The sequence below is a fragment of the Cervus elaphus genome, chromosome 22 (genome assembly GCF_910594005.1).
Source record: "Cervus elaphus chromosome 22, mCerEla1.1, whole genome shotgun sequence".
Classification (NCBI taxonomy): Eukaryota; Metazoa; Chordata; class Mammalia; order Artiodactyla; family Cervidae; genus Cervus; species Cervus elaphus.
The window spans coordinates 13,118,388-13,131,945 of NC_057836.1; the positions used below are offsets into that span (position 1 = coordinate 13,118,388).

At 52.5% G+C, this 13,558-nt stretch overlaps 1 protein-coding gene across 4 annotated transcripts in view; it reads left to right on the top strand.

Annotated features, from left to right (window-relative positions):
- The first annotated feature begins 315 nt into the window (after window positions 1–315).
- Window positions 316–13,558, top strand: part of TEAD4 (TEA domain transcription factor 4) — a 60,369-nt gene continuing 47,126 nt past the window's right edge. Inside the window, exon 1 of one of the 4 annotated variants that reach the window (XM_043881300.1) lies at window positions 316–618. In XM_043881300.1, coding sequence (XP_043737235.1) covers window positions 348–618 — 271 coding nt within the window. In that variant the 5' untranslated portion in view covers window positions 316–347. The remainder of the gene's footprint in view (window positions 619–13,558) is intronic. The other 3 variants (XM_043881299.1, XM_043881297.1, XM_043881298.1) reach the window with 3 other exon arrangements.

The following is a 13,558-nucleotide window of genomic DNA, read 5'->3' on the forward strand; positions in this document are numbered from 1 at the left end:
GGAGGGGAGCGGCCGAAAGACCCTGCGGGCAGGGCACCTGTGGGCGCGCGGAGCTCCTGCGTCCTGCGGCCCGGACCGGGGCCCCAGGTGGATGGGCGCCACAGGGAAGAAGGGCGCAGCTGCCCGCGCGCTGGACGCCCGCCCTTGCCCGGACTTTCGGGGCCGGCGCGGAGGGAGAGGCGAGCAGGAGGCCGGGCGCCAGGCCAGAGCCCGGCCCGCAGGGTCGGGAGGAAGGGTTCCGGCCTCGGCTGAGAGCTGGGGACTGGCCGGGAGGGGCAGGAACCCGGGCCCGGGGAGGAGGAGGAGAGTCGGGGCCGAGATCAAAGGGGAAGCACGTGTGCCAGGCGATGGCCCCGACCGGAGCCGGATGCCGAGGTCACAGCCGAGGGTCCCCGCGGCCGCCCCCGGCCCGCCCAGCCAGCGGCCCCTCCCCGTGTCCCAGTCTCCTCCCCGAGGGCCCGGGGCCGGGCCGCCACTCCCTCCAGCTCCCGCCCTCGAACGCGCGCATCTCATTCCAGCCCTCATTCCACGCATTCCAGGCTTCCTCCTTTCAAACCCCAGGCCGGGGGCGGGGAGAGCCCGCAGCTCCCGGCTCTGCCGCGCGGCCGCGTCCCCCAGGTGAGTGGCCCGGCCGCCGCGCCCCTCGGCCGCGCCGCGGGCGCTCTTTCCCTCCCGCCTGGGACCTGCGCGCCGGGCCCGCCGTCCTCCTCTCCCGTCTCCGCTCTCCTGCTTCCCTCCCTTCCGCCCTCCCGCGCGCGCTCTGTTCCCCCAGCTCCCTTCCTCTCCCGTTGACTCACCCCGCCAGGAATAGGGATCGCCCGTGCTTTCCCGTCAGTCCCCTTCTGGGAAAACTCCTCCCTCTGCTCCGCCCAGCTCCGCGCACCGGCCACCGCGCGCTGGACACCGCGCACCGGACACCGCGCACCGAGTACAGCGCGCCGGGCGGGGCGAGCTGGGTTTGGGCCCGCGCGGAGTCGGCTCCGTCCCGCGATCCGCCTTCATCCCCGCCCAGCCGGTCGGCCCGGGGCTGGAGCCCGGGTCTCCGCTCGCTGACCCGGCGTTGTCTCTGCAGCGCCCTCGCCCGCCTCGCCGGACCTCAGCGGAGCCGCGGCTGAAAGAGCGGTGCCGCGGCGGACTCCGCGGGGCTGGCTCCGCGTACCCGCCCACCTCCCCTCACCCTGGGACCGGTAAGACGGCGGCGCGGGAGGAGCTCTCACCCGGGATCTGACTTGGGAGCGAGCCGGGCACGTGGAGGCGCGCGAACCGGGAGGCTGGGGTGGGCGCCAGAGCCAGCGGTAAGGGGAGCGCGCGGAGCCGAAAAGGCTGGAGGCCAAGCCCAGGTCGCCGGCGGCCGAAAAGAGACCCAGCGCCCGCGCCTCTCTTCTGCTGGGCGCCTCTCGGGCTTGGAAAGGGTGTCCTGGCGATTTCAAGTGCCGAGGCTTTGCGAGACCGGAGAGGACCTCCGCCAAAGGTCCCCATTTCCCAGGGCTTGAGAAGCGTGGTGCGTTCCATGCTGGGGGCCAGTGAGTCTGGGAAGCAGAGCTCCACAGCCCCAAGCGAACGTTTCCCCGAAAGGCGAGGAGACCCGGGACTCGCGCCTCCGTGCACTTGTGGGTCGAGGGGAGAGGAGGTTCGGGGCCAGACCTGGCAGGTCAGTGATGAGTTCACGTGGCCTGTGACTGTGCCGCCTCCTTAGCTCCGGGTGTCTGAGGGTGATACCTGCTCACCGATGACTCACCTACCTTCCACGAGGCATGTTTGTTTGTGTTGAACGGGAGCGCCTTTCCACCCCAGAAAAGTGCTGTTTGTCTGTAAGCTGAGTGTCTTGGAGGACTAGCGAGATGCCACGTCTCTCAGTGTGTGTTTCCCCCTGAGGATGTTGTTCCTGGGCCGGACGGTCCTCCCTGCCTGCAGGAGCAGGGGCAGGACACCGAGTCTCCGGTGGTGGCTGTGGGGCTGTGTGGCCCCCAAGTCTTCATTTGCCCTGGACCCCGCGGAGCTGGAGGGAAGCTGTGCACACCTGCCTCTCGCAGGCAGCTGTCTTTTGGGGAGGTCGGTTTTGTTCTTGCCTGGAAGAGGTTAGGGAACACATTGGTAGAAAGTTTAGTGAAGCTGAGATTCTTGCCTTTTGGTGATGGGGTGGGCTGTTGATAGTGAGACTTGGGCATGTTTGTGGGAGGGGTTGGACACCCTCCCCCCAGAAAGAGCTCATTTTGCATCTTGAGATTTGTGTAGGTAGTGCTTTTATTTTTTTTAATTAAAAATTAAAAAAAAAAAACAATTAGTAAAAGTTACTTTCCATTTGCAGTTACAACAAAATACTGGCTATACTCCCCATGTTCTACAGTTCATCGTTGAGTTTGTACCTGTCTGACACTCAGTAGTTTGTACCTGCCCTTCCCCCACCCCTAGCTTGCTCCTTCCACCCACCACTCCCCCACCGGTAACCACTAGTCGGCTCTCTATATGTGTAAGTCCTATGTTATATTCACTAGTTTGTTGTATTTTTTAGGTTCCACATGTGAGTGATATCATATAGTATTTGTCTAGACAGTACTTTTAAAGTTGGCCCCAAGGACAGGGGAAAATTGAACTACTGGTCCAGCTCTCCTTGGAGCCGCCTGGTAGTCAAATGGAAAGACCCCCATTCTTGATGACTGACTGGACCACCAGGTGCTTGGATGTCGTGAGGATGTTTTCCTGCCAGCTTAGGAGGGAAGGCTGCCTCTGATTCACCAGGTTGACCTGTGGGGAGACCCTTCTGGATAGCTCTCTTTCCCCACCTCTTCCTTTCTGCTTTGCTTTCTGTTTTCTCTCCCTTTGGAGTTTTACCACTGGAAACATTTCAGAGGGGGAAACTGGGTGGGCGAGAGCCCCAGTGCCCAGGAGATGGGCAGAAGTTTGAGACTGACAGCATGTGAGGAGGGTGGGGGCATAGACTAATCCTTGAGTTATCTCTTCATCCCATGACAAGATGCTGTGGACATAAGGTTCAGGGCTTCTTGCAAGGAAGGGCCGAGATGTCCTCAGGGGTGGGGACTCCCACTGGTCCTCCATCCACCCTGAGGATGTAGATGTTCTGCTGGGAGCCACCTCCTCCTTCATCTGCTCAGGCCAGGTGTGTGGGTGGGGCTTCGAGGGTGTCTGGTCTATAGGTGCAGTAGAAAGGGCTCAGGTTTGGGGTCAGACATAGCAGGGTATAAATGCTGACAGTTACTACCTTTCAGGCTTCTGGCTCAGTTTCCTGATGAGTAATGTGGGAGGGGTAATTAACATCTATCCAAGAAGTTTTTGTCGTGAAAATTCAGTGTTTGCAAAGCAAGTTGCACAGTGCAGGAGCAACCAGTGTTTCCTAAGCCTGTTTCAGCATAGAACCCCTTTATCCAGGAAACTTCCTGAACACCTTTGCTAAACCGTGCCCTGTCATTCATGTTTATTTAGCAAATGGATCTAGTGTTAACGTACGCTGAACCCTACAGGTTTCCTATCTTGAGCTTGGGAACCTGGATAGCTAGCGGCCCAGGTGGAGACGGGGTTTGGGCTTTGTCACAGAAGAGCACCGGGTCTCCAGCTCCTAAGTTCAGATTCCAGTTTTGCCTTGACCCAGGGTGAACTTGCTAAACATGAAAGAATTCTAATGTCAGCACCGAACCCCCTCATTTTAAAAACGGGAAGCACTCACTATGGAGAAGAGTACAGAGATTCCTTAAAAAAACTAAAACTAGAGCTAGTATATGATCCAGCTATCTCACTCCTGGGCATATGTCCGGAGAAAACTATAATCAGAAAAGATACATGTACCCCTATGTTCATAGCAGCACTAATTACAATAGCCAAGACATGGAAGCAACTTAAATGTCCATCGATGGATCAATGGATAAGGAAGATGTGGTATATATACACAATGGAATATTACTTGGCCATAAAAAGTATAAAGTATGAAATAATGCCATTTGCAGCAACGTGGATGAACTTAGACATTTTATACTGAGTGAAGTAGGTCAGACAAAGACAAATACTGTATGATACCACTTACACATGGAATCTAAAAAAATGGTAGAAAAGAACTCATTTACAAAACAGAAATAGAGTCACAGACATAGAAAGCAAACTTATGGTCACCAAAGGGGAAATGAATGGGGGAGGGATAAATTAGGAGTTTGAGATTAGCAGATACACACTACTGTGTATAGAATAGATAAGCAAGTACCTACTGTAGCAAAGGGAATGTTACTCAATATCTTGTAATAAATTATAATGGAAAAGAATCTAAAACATATATATATATATTTGATAAATATATTTGAATCATTTTGCTATACACCTGAAACTAGCACAGCATTGCAAATCATGTTGTAAATCAACTATACTTAAATAAAAATTTTAAAAATAATAAATATAAAGATGAGAAACTAAGGCCCTGGTGGGACCATAACTTGTTTAAGGTCACACAGCTGGTGAGTGGCAGAGCTGGGACTAGAGCTCCACTCTGGACCATTCTGATGCCTTCTTTCTCCTGCTCTTTGGGTGCCAATGCCCAGACTACCGGCCACCTTGGTCTAACAGGTGTGGAGTCTGGAGCAGTCCACCTGGGGATGTCTCCCATCCTGTGGCTCAGATAAGCTTGTTTGGGCAGAAACACTCCCTTAGGAACCGTGGAACCTGAGAATGACCTCTGGAAGGGGGCAGGGCCTTCAAGCGGTCTTTTTTTTTTTTTTCCTATTTTGCCGCAATGGTGGCCTGTGGGATCTTAGTTGCTTGACCAGGGATCAAACCCGTGTTCCCTGTGGTGGCAGCTCAGGATTTTAACCACTGGGCTGCCAGGGAGTTCCTCAAGAGGTCTTTAAAATGCACCCTCCTTTCTCCTCCTGGGTCTGCAGGTCACTTAGCCAGGTGAGAAGCGTCCCTGTCTTTCCAGGTTTCTTGGGATGCAGAGCACAGCCGGCTTGGACTTGCGTCCCGGTCTTGTGCGGGTGACTGTCACAGAGCGTGGCAGCGGGGGACGTGCTGGCCTTCCTGCCGCCGAGGTTGGGCCCGGTGGCCGGCCTGTCTTTGCCCCCCGTGACCTGCTGCTGGCAGGGGTTGGGACCACAGCTCCCTTTCAGGCTCTGAAATTGTAGCTGAACAGCTGCTGTCGGCCCCCCTCCCGGCGGGGTGGCCAGCTCGGGGCCCAGGTGGACATGGGGGCAGCTCTGTGTCACTGGCACAGCCTCCAGCTCGAGGATCTCATTCCAGCTTTGCCTTGACCTCTCCTGAAATGACAGTTCTTGCTACATTTCTGGTTTTGCCATGCGGACAGTAAGGAGATTCTAGCCATCTCCTCTCATACTTTTCATGTTCATGGGGTTCTCGGGGCAAGAATACTGGAGAGGTTTGCCATTCCCTCCTCCAGTGGACCACGATTTGTCAAAACTCTCTACTATGACCCGTCTGTCTTGGGTGGCCCTGCATGGCATGGCCCGTAGCTTCATTGAGTTATGTAAACCCCTTCGCCATGACAAGGCTGTATTCCACGAAGGGGCTTAGTTAGCATCACCGACTCCACGGACATGAGTTTGAGCAAACTCCTGGAGCTGGTGAAGGGCAGGGAAACCTGGCGTGCTGCAGTCCCTGGGGTCACAAAGAGTTGGACTCGAATTGGTGACTGAACAGCAGCCGCCTCCTGCCAGATGTGGTCCCGGAGTGTTGCGACTGGCCCTTTGGGAACATTTCCACTGGAACTGCAGCCCCTTTCTCCCCAGGGTGCCCACAGCCTCCGGCCTTTCGCCCATCAGGGGGATGGGCCCGGCTCCCTGCTGTGCGTCCTGCTGAGGGTGGGCGGCCCCCAGAGTGGGCGGGCCCCCATGGGTGGGACACGGCTTCCTTTGACCCAAACTTCATGGGAACAATGGACTTCAGAAGAGTCACCAGGGGCAGGAAATGGAGCTGTGCTGAGGCTGGGTGACTGTCGTGGGGGAGGGGATACACATCCGGCCTGGAGGAAAGGCAGGGTGTTGGGGGCAGGGCAGAGGGCACTGGGGCCGCTGACACCCAGGGTGGGTCTCTCCTCTGCAGGGGCTGTTGACTCAGAGATCTGGGCCGCTGAAGCCCACTCTGGCTGAACCTTCTGCTCAGTAGAGGTCTCCTTTTCAGCAGAGGTGTCCCTGGGGTCTGCCAGCCTGGCTCACTCCCACCAGAACCACGGTCCTCCCTTCCTGCCAGCTCCCTGGATGGGATGTCTGCGTGAATGGGCCTGGCTGGGATAAAAGGCCAGTCTTGTTTCTTCCTGGCTGACAGCCATCTTGGCGTTGAGCCTTGAGTAATCGTTGACTGGGCAGTGGGCAGAGGTCTGGGTCGGGAGGCAACCGGTCTGGGTCAGCTGGATGACAGAGAGGGATTATTCTGACCAGGACAGACAGAGGGAGAGCCTACCCAGAGCAGGTGGCGAAATGTTCTGGGAGATGAAGCACCCTTATCTTGCCTTCATCTTTGTAAGAGCAGAGCCGACCTGGGAGAGAGCAAAGGCGGCTTTGGGAGAAGTGAGTCAGACCACTTGGTTTTCCTTAGTTCATGTGGCCAGTACTCACAGATCGGGTTCTAGGGACCTGAAAGAAGCCTCTGGACTCTGGGAGGAGCCCCAACCAGTGGGAGGAGGTGAGCATGGCAGAGCAACCCACGTTGTTCTGGTTCAACCCTTCAAGGGGGCAAGGCTTCACAGGTAGCTCAGAAGGGAAAGAATCTGCCTGCCAATGCAGGAGACACAGGTTCTATCCTTGGGTTGGAAAGATTCCCAGAGGGGGAAGTGGCAACCCACTCTAGTATTATTGCCTGGAGAATCCCATGGACAGAGGAGCCTGGCGGACTACAGTCCATGGGATGGCAAAGAATTGGACACGACTGAGCGCCTAACACACACACAGAGGGCAAGACTAGTTGATGAGCTTCTTATGGCTCCTTTGCCAAATTCCAGGTCAGATGTTTGAACATTTGGTCTAAGGGGGTTTCAGAAATGAATCTGAGGGAGCTAGCAGCCAGCGTGTGTTCACTCACCAAGTCATGGGAAAAGAATCTAATTTGGGTCTAGGATTTTCTTGGGTTCAAGAGAATTGTGTGTGTTCTGGCTGATAAGAGCCGTAAGAGGGATTTGGAGCTGACCGAAAGATGCCCTGGGTCCTGGTACGACCTCTTGTCACCCTGGGGCGAGGTCTCTAGTGATGTGTCACAGGACTCTTTTTTTTCTTGTCTTTGTCCTCTTATCAGTTCTGTGGGTGTTCAGGATAACAAGCACATAGGATGACGGAACCAGGATTCAGAATCATCTCAATTGACTAGGAGGCTGAGGTTATGCAGACCTCTGAAATAAAAAAAAATTTTTTTCAGTTAAAATAAATACATACTCATTATAGAACACCAGAAAAATAAATACATAAAGGGGAAAATAAAATAGTACCTAGGACCACAACTTAGGGATGAGTACCGTTGGTATTTTGGTATATGTCCCTCCAAATTTGTGTTCATGCAAATCTGCATATTTTAGCATAATTGCAGTTATACTCTATTCTTTTTTTTTTTTTTTTAAGCTACTGAATACCATGTGCTCAGACGCTAAGTTGTGTCCGACTCTTTGTGACCCTTTGAACTGTAGCCCACCAGGCTCCTCCGTCCCTGGGATTCTCCAGGCAAGAATCCTGGAGTGGGTAGCCATTCCCTTCTTCAGGGGATCTTCCTGACCCAGGGATTGAACCTGAGTCTCCCGTGTTGGCAGGTGGGTTCTTTACCACTAGGGCCAGCTAGGAAGCCCCAAACAATATTGTGCCATATGACAAGTTATTTAACTGTGCCCTACTGGACTTTTAAAAACTGTCTTCAATGTTTAACTGATTCAAAATTGCTTGACATCTAGCGTGTTTTCCTATCTGAAGATGAAATCTAAAAAGTTTACTTGTAAAATCGGTGTTTAAGTTCAGAACATCAATTATATAGAATAGGAACTCACTGTCAATTCTTGTGAGGAGAAAAATCTTGAGGTTTTTGGTTGATGAAGGAAGGGGAAGGGAAATGAGCATTTATTAAGTGCCTACTGGATGCCAGGCAGTATTCTAAGCATCTCCCTCGGAATCTCTCATTTAAGCTTTGTAGCGGCTCTGTGACATAGGTTTTGTGTTGTTTTTTTAGCCTCTACTTTACAGAGGAGACTTCCCAGGTGGCTCAGTAGTAAAGAATCCGCCTGCTAATGCAGGAGATGTGGGTTTGATCCCTGGGTCAGGAAGATCCCCTGGAGAAAAGAATGGCAACCCACTCCAGTGTTCTTGCCTGGAGAATCCCATGGACAGAGGGGCCTGGCAGGCTAGAGCCCATGAGGTTGCAAAGAGTCGGACACTACCGAAGTGACTTAGATAACTTAGGTTACAGAGGAGGAAGAAGTTACATGGAGATTAATGTGGGGCTGGAGTATGTACCCAGGTCCATCTGGCTCTCTGCTGCAGAGCCGGTGGTGTGGAAGGGGGCTGCGTCAGGAGGGCTGAGTCCATGGCGGTGCTCTGGCCACACTGGGAACCTCTTCTGGTTTTGGAGGGTGGATACACCAGACCTAGGGAGCACTGAGTTGTGGTTGTCTCAGCCGAGGATGGAGCAAGGGTGGCTGCTGGCATTTCTCTCCCAGGAGGCAGCCCTCTTTTCGGGAACAGCAGACCCCTCCGTCTGATCTATGGTCCATTTGAGGAGGGAGGACCAGGCGGAACCGCATCCAGTTTCTATTTCTATGAAGAATGTGTTCGGGATGCTTCACAGGAGGTCTCTGCTCTGGCTGGGAGATAGCATCAATGACCTCTGGGATCGCACCTCCACCATGTGGTCCTGGCTTCAGTTTCTCCACCAGTAGGGTGGGGAGTATTTCCCACTTGAACTTTTCTGAAAAATCCATCCTGCTAGAAGGAGGTAATGCTGGAGGAGAAGCTGAGAGATGGGGGGAAGGGCAGTGTCCGAGGAGGGAGACGTGGTGGCGCCGCCTGGCCCTCCATCACCCTGTGCAAGCTGAGTGGACAGGTGTCAGGGACAGGCTGCCCCCGAGGCTGGGCCTGGGGAAGATGCCTGGGCGTGGGGTAGCGGCCATAAGCAGACTGCAGAGCCGTGCCGTCTGATGGGAATGTGAAATTGTACGTTATCTGGGAGCCACATTAAAGAAGCGAAAAGAAACTGACCAAATGAGTGTTAATAATATATTATTAGGCTACTGTGTCTGAAATATTACCACTTACCGTGTAATCAATAGTGAAACAATATAATGAGATTGTTTACGTTGCTTCTTATACAAAGGGTTGGAGATCCAGCCTGTGTTTTATACTTATCAGCATATCTGTCGCACCAGCCACTTTTCAAGTGCCCGGCAGCCACACGTGACCGTGGCCAGTGTTTTGGACTGTACAGGTTCACAGCTGGCCTGCTCTTTCTGCTTCTCATCAGCTATGTGGCCTGGGGCGAGTTCCAGACTTCAGTGTGTCTTGTTTTCCACCCTTTTTTTTTTTGGCCTTGCCTAGCAGCGTGCAGGATCTTTGCTCCCTGACCAGGGATTGAACCTGTGTCCCCTGCAGTAAGAAGCACAGAGTTGTAACCACTGGACCACCAGGGGAGTCTCTTATTTCTCCCTCTCATGAATGGGGGCAATAATAATAACAGTGCCAAGCCCATATGGTTGATGTGAAGATTAAATAAGGCAATGTTTGTAAAGTGGTTGGTTTTTTGGCCTGGCACGTATTAAACTTTGTATAAAAGTGAAAGTGAAAGTGTTAGTCATGTCCGACTGTTTGCAACCCCATGGACTCTGTAGCCCGCCAGGCTCCTCTGTCCATGGAATTCTCCAGGCATGAATACTGCAGTGGGTTGCCCTTTCCTTCTCCAGAAGCTTTGTATAAACTGTTTATTAAATAAATGACCTGTAACTGGTCCTTAACCCCTGGACAGGCTAGCGGGGCAGGTGGTGATGAACTTGGGAAAGCCCTGTTGTAGAGTGGCCCTGTGCTCCCTGGGCGGCCCCCTAGCTCTACAGAGTGAAATGGGTTCAGATCAGATGGGCTGATCCACAGTTGCTGTAAAGAGGGCTGCCTCATAGGACGGAAATGTGAGCACCCCGATGACAGGGCAGGACAGGGCAGGGTCCAGACCTCAAGAGGTGTGTCCTGGATGTCTGTCTGCTTGGGGCTCGGAGCTCTGCTGCATGGTGAGGATGCTCCACTGTAAATGGCAGGACCTCGAGTTGGGATGGGAGGCGGGGTTGCTTCCAGCTCTTGGTAGTCATGCTGCTTGTGCAGGAGAAGAAGGGAGACAGGATCAGTGGCTTCCGATACCCACCTTGGAGCTCCGCCAGCCCCAGCAGCGCCCGCTCTCTGTCTTGGCATCAACCCCCAACCCCCTGGTTGCACCTGCCCTTGGCCAAGTCACAGTGGTCACAGAGCACCTACTGTGTGCCGGGCGCTGGGCCAGGTACGGTGGGGGGAACCTGGAAGGGCAGGCCTGGTCTCTGTGCTCGAGCGGTGTCCCATCAGGCAGGGGAGACACCCTGAGTGGCAAGCACTGAGAGCCTGTGAGGCTGCGCCACGGAGGGCAACGGAGAAGCACAGTGCTGAGGGGATGCGCAGAGAAGAGGATTCATTCCCACTCGGAGGGGAGCAGCCAGGGAAGGCTTCCTGGAGGAGGAGGTACTCGAGCTGGCTTTGAAGGATGGGTATTTGACAACTGTGTGTGCGGGTGTGTGTAAGAGGGACAGAGAGAAGGAGAGAGGGAGGGAGGAAGCGAGTGGGAGAAGCGTCTGTGAGAAGACAGAAGTAGTAGCAATTTCGGGGCTGTAGTCATGAGACAATGGGGAGGGGAGGTAGGGAGAGATCACTGGGCTTTATGACGAGGTCGATTTGGGAGCCCCTGGGCAGAATAAGGAGGACTTGTTAAAAGTTTACTTGTCAACTTGCAGTAGAGTTTACTCCTTGTGACGTGTCAGTCCTGTGGGCTTTTTTTCTTTCTTTTTGAATTTATTTGGCTCTCCTGGGCCTTAGCTGTGCCGTATGGGATCTTCCATCTTCCATCCGGCCTGCAGAACATGGGATCCAGTTCCCTGACCAGGGATTGAATGGGGGTCCCCTGCATTGGGAGTGCTGAGTCTTAGCCACTGGACCACCAGGGAAGTCTCAGTCCTATGGACTTTGACGGATGCAGAGAGTTGGGTGGTGGCACCATAATCAGGGTCCACGACTGTCCATCTCCCCAGACAACTCCCCGATGCTGCAGCCCTATCGCCCTTCACCGACTCCGCCCTCCCTGATCTCCTCTCACTCCTGCGGTCCTGTCCTCCTGTGGAATCACACAGCGTGGAGCTTTGGGCTCTGTGGCCTTCACTCAGCAGGGCCCTCCCTTCGACCAGGTGGCGTGTAGGTCAGAAGTTGCTGAGTCGTAAGGACCTCATTATACAACATCCCACAGTGCGCTTGGCCACTGGCTGGTTGAAGGACTTGGGGTGTTTCCAGCCTTTGTTGATTGTGTAAGCTGCTATCATCACTGACGTGTTGGGCTTTTTAATGAACACAGGCCTCCGTTTCTCTTGGATAAATACCTAGAGGAGTGGGACTGCTGGGTCACACTGCGCATGTATGTGTAATGGTCTAAGAAACTACCAAGGGGCCTCCCTGGTGGCCCAGTGGTTAAGACTTTATGCTTCCACTGTAAGGAGGGTGGTTTCAATCCCTGGTCGAGGAGCCAAGATCCTACATGCCTCGTGGCCAAAAACAACATAAAACAGAAGCAATATTGTTAACGAATTCAATAAAGACTTAAAAAAAAAAAGAGAGAGAGATCCACATCAAAAAAACATCTTAAAAAAGAGGCTGCCGAACTGTTTTCCCACATGTCGCGTCTTGCATTCCTCCCAGCGGAGTGGTGGCGCTCCATGGCAGTATCTGTAGCAGCTTGTGGTGTGGTCAGGTTTCCCTCTGGCTTGTTTGCGCCATCCCCCGAGGTATGTAGTAGAATCTCATCACGGTCCTGGTTTTAATTTGCATTTCCTTGTTGACTACCCTGTGGAGCATCCTTTCAGGTAGTTACTTGCCGTTCATACAATTTCCTTGGGGAGATGTCTGTCCAAATCTTTTGCCTGTTTTTTCTTTCTTTTGATTGTTTTGTCTTTAATATTCTGGTTACAAGTCCCGTCTCAGATGTCTGATTTATAGATTTTTGGAAAATTTGCCTAAGGAGAAAATTTCCAAGAGAAGATGGTGGGTTGATTCTCTTTGCTACAAAGAGATTTTCTACAGCAGAAACTAATGCTGCATTGTAAAGCAACTATGTGTGCTCAGTCACCCAGTCGTGTCCGACTCTTTCCAATCCCGCAGACTGTAGCCCACTCAGGCTCCTCTGTCCCTGGGATTTTCCAGGCAAGAATACTGGAGTGGGTTGCCATTTCCTTCTCCAAGGGGTCTTTCTGACCCAGGGATTGAACCTGGATCTCCTGTGTCTCCTGCATTGGCAGACAGATTCTTTACTACTGAACCACTTATACTCCCGTAAAAAAAGAGATATGTGTAAGAAAGCAAAAAAAAAAAACCCCTGTTATTTGAGAACATGGTGATTAACTTTATCAGGAATAATACTGCTTTATCATCTCATTCTTTTTTCTTTTATAAGTTTATTATTTATATGTATTTTGTATTTATTTATAAGTTTATTATTTTCGATCTTTTAAAAATCTTTATGGATTTATTTATTTTTGGCCACTCTGGGTCTTCCTTCCTGCACAGGCCTTCTCTAGTTTCGACAAGCGGGGGCTACTCTGCACTTGCAATGTGTGAGCTTCTCATTGCAGTGGCTTCTCTTGTCACTGAACATGGACTCTAAGCACAGGCTTAATAGTTGTGGCTCATGGGCTTCGTTGTTCCGCAGCACATGGGATCTTTAGTTAGGGTGTGTGGGATCTAGCTCCCTGAGCTGGGGTTGAACCCAGGCCCCCTGCATTGGACTCACAGAGTCTTAGCCACTGGACCACCAGGGAAGCCCCTGCCATCTCATTCTCATCCATGGAGTTTCCAGTGCTATTTCTGTCCCTAGTCTCTAGTACTCACTACATGTCATCTTGTTAAGATAATTATTATGTGAGATATTGCATCCCAGTGTGTTTTTAACAACCTGACGTCTTATTGTAAACAGTGTTCTTGTGTGCTTAGTCGATCAGTCGTGTCTGACTCTTTGCGACCCCGTGGACTGTAGCCCACCAGGCTCCTCTGTCCATGGGGATTCTCCAGGCAAGAATACTGGAGTGGATTGCCATGCCCTTCTCCACGGGATCTTCCAACCCAGGGATCGAACCCAGGTCTCCCACACTGCAGGCTGATTCTTTACCAGCTGAGCCATCAGGGAAGCTCCTAAACAATGTTCTTAAATAATGAGAAAAGTAAAATATCACAATTGGGTGTAACTAGAACAGGACTAAATGGTCTTCCAGCATAACTCTATAAAGATCTTCCAGGCTAAAATAAAGTGAATGTTTTATTTCCTCTATCAGTTTATTACACATTCACGCATATGTTCATGTATGCTGTGC